Source organism: Maniola jurtina, chromosome 12, assembly GCF_905333055.1.
Source record: "Maniola jurtina chromosome 12, ilManJurt1.1, whole genome shotgun sequence".
Classification (NCBI taxonomy): Eukaryota; Metazoa; Arthropoda; class Insecta; order Lepidoptera; family Nymphalidae; genus Maniola; species Maniola jurtina.
In genome coordinates, this window is record NC_060040.1 from 12,253,027 (window position 1) to 12,261,194 (window position 8,168).

Sequence of the window (8,168 nt, forward strand, 5' to 3'; positions counted from 1 at the left end):
AATACATTTAGAACTGCCATTACAAATTAGTTTAGATATTGTGTACAGCTGTAGAATTAGCTACAGTATAGAGTCATACTGCCCAAAGGAGAAATATTTTCACTAATTACATTAAAAGCTAATAACAGCATGCGTTGGCATACGACTTGTGCGTTGATGGCACTATATCAGAAACATTGAGATAGTGGGAAGTGACGATGGTTATAAGGGTTGCGTTTGTGATTTTAGGGTCGATATACATGTTTTCTGCAACACTACTGGATGGTTACACTGAACGGCACGATAAAATGTAAACGTGTCAACGAAATACATAATATAGGACGGGTTGGCGATAAGAGGGAATCCGAAATGAAATTACACACGCATCAAGGCGATATTTTCTCGCGAATGATGGGGCTAATGAGAATAATCATTAGTTGCGTATGGTGGTATTTCTTTAGTAGGTAGACAACATTTGATTTTGTTCCTGTAGTTAATGTTTCCTGAATCTTGCTGGTTTTTTACACGACTGCGGCAAAGCCAAAAGGAAGGGTTATGATTTTAGCAGCCTATGTATGTATTTATGTATGTATGTGTGTATGTATGTTTGTATCCAAATTCTGTGTGTTCCATCCTAGTGCCTAAACTACTGGGCCGATTTTGATGAATGAGGTGTCAATTGAATCGTCGAAATAGTCCGTCCGGGTGACTACTATGTTTTATACGAAAAAAATTTACCTGTTAAATGTTACATAAAAAAGTGGAGGTCTCCAAAAAATTGTTTTTGCTATTGTATCGAGTAGGGTGTCAAATGAAAGAGGAGAAATCCTGAACTCACAAATATACCAAGATTATTAAAATATACCAAGAAAAACAATTTTACTCTAATATTTCAGCGTTTATTAAGACGATCGCAGGCGGGTTTTAGTTTTCAACTTTATTTTAAAGTGTGAACTTGTAGATATCCAAACATCCATACTAAAATTATGAATGCGAAAGAGTGTCGCTCTGTCAGCCTGTCTGTTACCTTTTCACGGCCTATCCAGTTATGAAAAATCCATAATTACTCTGTGGGGCTGTGCTGTCTGATGTCGGTCTGCTGTTACATTTTCAGTAATTGATAAAACCTGCTGAAGTTATTGCAATAATTACAAACAGACAGTAGATAATTTCTGTTGAGCGCAATCCCTATACCAAATAGACGTGCATCCTTTTCCACAGGGAGTATTATGATTTATCATTTACAGAGGTGTGTTCACCACACTGTGAAGGTAAAATAAAAAATACTGCTTTAGCGTTTAGTATTTTAATTTAAAAAATTCGAGCAATGCACGTAAAAGGTTAAAAGGATAAAGTACTGTACATGGTCTATTTACAAATCTTAAAACTAAGTACCTACATGCTCTGCGTTGTAAATCATGCTACATGCTAAGGCCAACACATCCCAAAAATCTGCATCGGCACCTGCAACCACGACTGAAACTTCTCGACACATTTATCGTAATTCAAAACGATATAGCCATTGTACCAGTTAGATACAATACAGTCGTAATAAAAGATAATAGCACGCTTAAAACCACTATTGCACTTTTCAAAACCTGGATGTATGGCGCCTGGTGTATTTTTACAATGAACGCTGTTAAATTTAACATCGTAGGCAGCAATGGCTCTCGTAACAGGTGCCCTAGGTATACCAAATTCCAAGTCTAAAATCCATGACACATTTTCGCGTATACTTGCTAATTTACAGAACTCATCTATTATCGAATTTGGATCTATTGATAACATCCTTGCTGTTGGAAACAGTTCTCTTGGTAACTGTAGATACCGTTCAATCGGACTAATGTTTTGTTCACTATCCTCTGATTTATCAATAACTTCTTCTATTTCTTTTTTTGATAAGACATCTTCCAAATATTGAACTTTATCACTCAAAGCTTCTGTGGGCACTGATTTTTCTGTGCAATTAAATTCTGGCGTATATACCTGACTATATAAATTATTATTACATACTACAGGTGTTACATCAACTGCAACTGTTGGTATAATAGGAATTATTGGTTCCGTAACTAAAGTACTTGTATATGGGCATAGTATGGGTGTTATTATGTGTGGATTAACCACAGTAACTGGTAATAAAGGTGGTGTGTAGATGTTACATGGAGACACAGTTGGACTCCATTCAGGAAGCATCAATGGAAAACTATACATGTGTGGAATTGGAAAATGATTGTAGTATGTGGTCATTCCATCCATTATACAAACAAAATAATAAGCTTTATAAGTTTTTTATGTTTCAGTAAGTTTTCAGTTTTATTTATTTAATCTTATTTCATGCTATTTTTTAATGGTTTTTAATCCTCACTCTGTATCGTTCGTGGCTTATCACTATATTTTCATCAGTTTTGATATATTTTTGCTTAAATTCATTCCCAGTAAACATAATCTAAAACAAAAATCGCTATTATTACTATAAATAAGTTTTCCAAAACAGAATACGGAACTTTGAACATATGAAAAACTTACTTTTTAAAGATATCAACACTTAATAAATTTTCGACACTTGTTTAATTTTGTTTGATTTTCTTGCATTCAAGTAAATTAACTACTATCGTCGAACATTTTAACATTTTAAATAAACAACACAAATAGATTTCATTCAACTTAAAAGTAAACACTATTTGAAATCAACATATTGCGGGTATGATAAAAAAAAAAGTGATAGATCAAATTAATGTTACCATGTGTAAGTTAGTAACTATAATAAATTTATTAAAATAATATTTTCAGCAATAATGTGCCCTAATATGCTAAATAGGACTTTATTTATATGAAATAGAATTAAATTATTAACTAGGTTTTTCAGATGAAAATGGGCCCTGACGGCATATTTTTAAGTTAGCAAACGTGACTTGGATGTTGAAGTAAATCCGTTATTTTATATCGGCCTTAGAACGGAAGTTGTGATTTAAACGATATAATACGATCGCAAGTGTTGTGATTGACTAAATTTGTTTCTTGCTGCAATTATGCATCTTAGCCAATCGTAAAAGAATGTTAGCCGATCAGTTTCGATTGTGATCGTCATATACTATGTCATGTCATGTACATTGCAAACTAGGGCGCGGCAATGGGTAGGTACCTACCTAAAGTTATAATCTCCATATAATTTCAACAGATGAAACTCAGATGGTAATCTCAGTGTGTAGCTCGTAGCTTGTATATACGAGGTGTGTTCAAAAAGTACCCGGAATTTTTAAATTTCGGGGGACTGGAGAGACCGATTGTCAAAATTATTTTTTTATTGTGTTGGTATTCATGCCCCTTAAGTATGATAAAATTTTCAGCTATATTTACTGTTTACTTTGTCTGTGGTAGTCGCTAAGGTCTTTTTGAACACACCTCGTATACCTAATATTGGTTTAATACTTAATAGTGAATAATCTTGTAAGCGCTGTAGTCTTATTAGTGGGAGGTCCCAGGTACGATTCCCGGCAGGGGTATGGAATTCTATAATTTCTAAATAACTGGTCTAGTCTGGTGGGAGGCTTCGGCCGTGGCTAGTTATCGCCCTATTGGCAGAACCGTGTCGCCAAGAGATTTAGCGTTCCGGTACGATGCTGTGTAGAAACCAAAAGAGTATGGGTTTAATGAAAACTGCCATAGCCCTTCCAGGTTAGCCCGCTTCTATCTTAGACTGCATCATCACTTACCACCAGTTGAGATTGTAGTCAAGGGCTGACTTGTATCTGAATGAAAAAACCTTTTTGAAATATTGGAAAAATACTAGGTCTGAAGCAAACGAGTATATTAACTACAGGTAGATTATATTTTTAACTACACAAGTTCTCTTGAACCATAAATAAAACGATAATTGTATTACACAAGTTAGTATAAAACAGAACTCATTATTTCAAAACAAGTGCGCCAATTGTCTGTATCGACCCTCGCGTATTTGTACAACTACCCTCATTGTGAAAACTATTGATGCTATTGTGATTCTTATCACGTGGTGAAAAGGCTTGTTTTCATGAAAACTGTTTCTATTGTTATCTGCTAAGGTAGAATGTATTCTTTAAAAGAATTTTCCGTACTGCAAATTGCTTCCCGTCGACTGGTTCTAACGACTTCATTGTGCACTTTTCATTCAGTGTGTAGATGAATCTAACTAGGAGGTCTATATTGTGCGGTACATTCTCTTGTTAAATTGAATATATCAATCGTTAGGCATTGAGCTAGTGGGAATAAATCCCTATTGCAATTACTGTCAAGTGCATTGCCGATACAAGGATTTTTATTACGTGAATAAAATATTGTCTGTCGTTTGTTGTTTTTCTTTGCTGTCCTAATGACAAACAACCCGCAAAAGCTCTCTCGGAAAGACGCGTAAGTGATACGATTTGTGATTTGATCTCCCTGGCACAGTGATGAGTGCTGTGGTTTATAAGTGGGAGGTCCCGGGTTCAACGCCCATGAGAGGCAAGTTGTGACTATCTCACCTACAAAGCCGATCGCCGAGTGAGCCTTATTACCCCTTTCAGATTAGCCCGCTTTTATCTCATTTCTTACCACCGTGTGAGATCGAATAAAGGACTAAATTGTTATTAACCCCCGACCCAAAAAGAGGGGTGTTAAAAGTTTGACGTGTGTGCATCGTAGCTCCTAAACTAATGAATTGATTTTAATTTAGTTTTTTTTTTGTTTGAAAGAGCCGATCGAGAATGTCTTTATCTATAATCCAAGAAAATCGGCCGTTTGAAAGTTATCAGCTTTTTTCTAGTTACTGTAACCTTCACTTGTCGGGGGTGTTATAAATTTTTAATTTACGTTTGTGAAATAAAGAAATCCTGTAACATAATAATATTATAATCGCTATAGAGTTATAGGCGTTCATTAGAGTAAGTTTAAATCAATATATTGTATGGGAAATGAAAAAACTCTTGTTCACCATCCAAAAGACATACAACCTCAGCAGTCATCATCATTACCATCAAGCCATCACCAGCTCACTACTGAGCATGGTCTCCTCTCAGAATGAGATATGTTTAATCACTACCACTCACTTGTCTGTCACGCTGGCCAATTAGTGATCTTTGAGATCATTACGGAGAACTTTAAGGCATGCAGGTTTCCTCACGATGTCGCTTAAAACGTACCTACAAGAAGTATACAGTCAAAGGCCATAAGTCGTTTCGCACCTTAATGATCATATTCGCGTGGCACGGTTATGCGCATATGTTAGGCGTGTTTATAGAAAAAGGTCAGTGCGACAGGTTTTTGGATGCAAAAGTTTCGCGGAATAGGTACTCGAATTCTGAGGCCGACCGTACTCCCACTAAAGCCCCTGAAGCAGAAATAGCAAACTAGCAAAAAACACAATTTCCACAAAATACCGCGGTCCACTGGGAAAGGCCTTTGTTTTGCTTGAATTTTTTATTTATTCTTCAGATTTCCCTAATGATAAAACGAAGATTGCTTTAGTTAGGTTTGGTTTAGTTTTATTTATAAACGAAATAATTTTAATAGTCTTATTTTTGCTTTAGGCATACCTACTTACCGATTTAGTTTTCTTAAGAATTATGAGCAAGATCTTAAAAATATATATTGATAAGTACAATGATTTGGAATTTTCTAAGGTAAATATTGGCAGAAAATGATTACTGAATTATTCATAAGGATTAATTTTTTAAAATAATAATTCGCGTTTTCCGACATGATACTTTATGTATCTCATGTAAAAATCCACCTTTCTGCGTAACTTCTTTATAAAAACAATACTCAAGAGAATATACAAAAACCAAGTTCATAATGGTACTTATTTTTATTTTGATAAGTAGTAGGTACTAATTCGCGTTTTTTGGGTATGATACTGTATGAATTTTGAGTGAAAATGCACCTTACTAGATAATTTCTCCGTAAAAAGAATGTAAAAACATATGCAGAAAACAAACAAACCATTTACAAAAACCATTTACAAATATTATGCAAATACCTTCAAAAATTTTATTTTAATATATTGTGTAGATACCATTTGCATACTTTTACAAGTGCAGCAGAATTCCCGTTCGCTTTAAGTATCGTACATGCTCTTTAAATATCACTTTGGATTAAGTTGAAATAATCCTTATTTTGCGGAAAAGTATCTGGAGCGCTCATATTAAACTCTCTTTTGACCGAAACGAGCGCGAGACCGCTCAGCGCGGTTAACATGTAAAGTGGTGTGAGGAATGAGAGGTAGCGTTTTCACATTCACACTACAACTTCATTCTATACTTTATCCACGGAGAGAAGATAGTATAGCTCTCTCTCTGTTACCTAATTGCTTTAAGTACTGTACGGTCGACCTCAGCATTCGACTAGCAATTCCGCGAAACTATTGCATCAATAGCAAAAACCCTGTCGCACTTATATAACCTTTTTAACCGACTTCCAAAAAAGGAGGAGGTTCTCAATTCGTCAGAATCTTTTTTTTTCCTATAAACACACCACACACACCTGTCGCATGTGCATAACCGTGCCACGCGAATAATATGATCAATAAGGTGCTACACGACTTACGGCATTTGACTGTGCATGCTCTTTAACTATCACTTTGGATTAAGTTGAAATAATCCTTATTTTGTGAAAAAGTATCTAGGGCGCTCATATGAATATCTCTTTTGGCCGAAAACATCGAAATAATATGATAACTGAAAAAGGCAAGAAGTTTATTTCTTATACCAAGTTCCTAAGATTTAAAACATCTCATTAGTACCGAAATATTTTTTTTAAATTTGCTTTTAGTCTAAGAAATAGGAGAAGAAGAAACTTAATGAAATATAATATGTAATATAATTAAGATAGTTCTTCGAGTATTTTTTACTATTTTAATATTGATATTGTAAACACTTTCAAGAGAATATTTGAACTAATAAAAAAGTTCCTAAGTATTTTATAGTTATTTTGTTGAAATATTTTTATAATAATTTAATACTTATTTTTTATTTTTATTCTGAGCATCTTGACTCGTTACTTAGATGATATTTTTTATATAAGGTACAAATCAATTACAAATTATTGATAATAATTTCGCAATTCAATTTTATATTCATTGTTTTTTAATTATTACATTGTAGTTATTAATATTATTTTGCAATGCTCTGACACGGCCTTAAATGATGTCAGCTTAAAACGTTCATCATCATAACAATACGCAAATGAATGTTAAGAATAAATGAATATTAATACAAGTAGGTACCTATTTGAAATTATCTCGCTAAATCTTAAGCCTTGGTCCATACAACAGTTCAAGTCCAATTGTTCGTACGTTCTTTGTACCTCGCGTTAGTTTTCAGACGAAAAACAAAGACACCCGACCCGACCATCTTTTAAACTCAGAAATACTTTGGAACGTGGTGGTTTAATTTGGAACATACCTAAGATAACTTAAAACTCCTTAAACGTAGATTATATCCTGCGTTTTAAGTAATTAAGCATCACTTACTTTAAAAACATAGTGAGGACTCTTGCACGTTTTTTTTAATCATGACTAATATTTCCCCTCCAATTCTACCTCAAGTTCTACCTGCATAATTTTCTGAAATGTATGTTACCTTTACCGGTCCACACTTAGCTGGCATGATGGACTATATCCTAAACCCTTCCCCTTTTGAGAGGAGAGCCATCCTCAGTATCTAGTGGTCCAACGTTGGGTTGAGATGATGATGATGATGAATATCCTAGCGTATGGGAGATTCCATCGAGTACCTTATCATGCAGGGCAAGTTGGAAGGCATCAGAGAGAGGGAGCTGGCGGGTCACCTGATGTTAAGTAATCACCGCTGTCCATAAGCATTTGCAGTACCAGAGAAACAGCCAATTTGTTGGTCCGCCCCTTGAATAGCCCCATGTTGAAATCTAATGGAAACACCGCAGATGCGCGCACCTTTATTAAATATCTAAAAAGCGTTGCTTTGCACACGTTTCGATACAAAATATCCTACTTGAAAGCATTGAATTATATCTTGAGAGCGAACGAGATATAAAAATGAAAAATTTCCTTTAAAAACTTCTTTGAGTACTCTCTGGAAACCACGCGTGGTAGTGAAAGCGCGGTCAGTACTGAAAGAGCATCGAGTTAGGTTAGGCCATGGAATAACAGACTTCATACATCAGGCGTCCAAAAAACGCTTCCATCTTATGCTTATATT

At 34.9% G+C, this 8,168-nt stretch overlaps 1 protein-coding gene across 1 annotated transcript; it reads right to left on the reverse strand.

The window, feature by feature from the left end:
• Positions 1-1,269: 1,269 nt before the first annotated feature.
• Positions 1,270-2,672, reverse strand: LOC123870305. The gene is made up of 2 exons (XM_045913544.1): positions 2,506-2,672; positions 1,270-2,425 (listed from the first exon to the last, which is right to left on the reverse strand). Exon 2 carries the CDS (start codon positions 2,233-2,235, stop codon positions 1,408-1,410), a length of 828 nt encoding a protein of 275 aa, XP_045769500.1. The 5' UTR covers positions 2,236-2,425; positions 2,506-2,672; the 3' UTR covers positions 1,270-1,407.
• Positions 2,673-8,168: the final 5,496 nt, after the last annotated feature.

What these genes read in the sequence shown, in the direction of transcription:
- LOC123870305 (XM_045913544.1), bottom strand. Translation starts at nt 2,235, where the DNA reads ATGGATGGAATGACCACATACTACAATCATTTTCCAATTCCACACATG.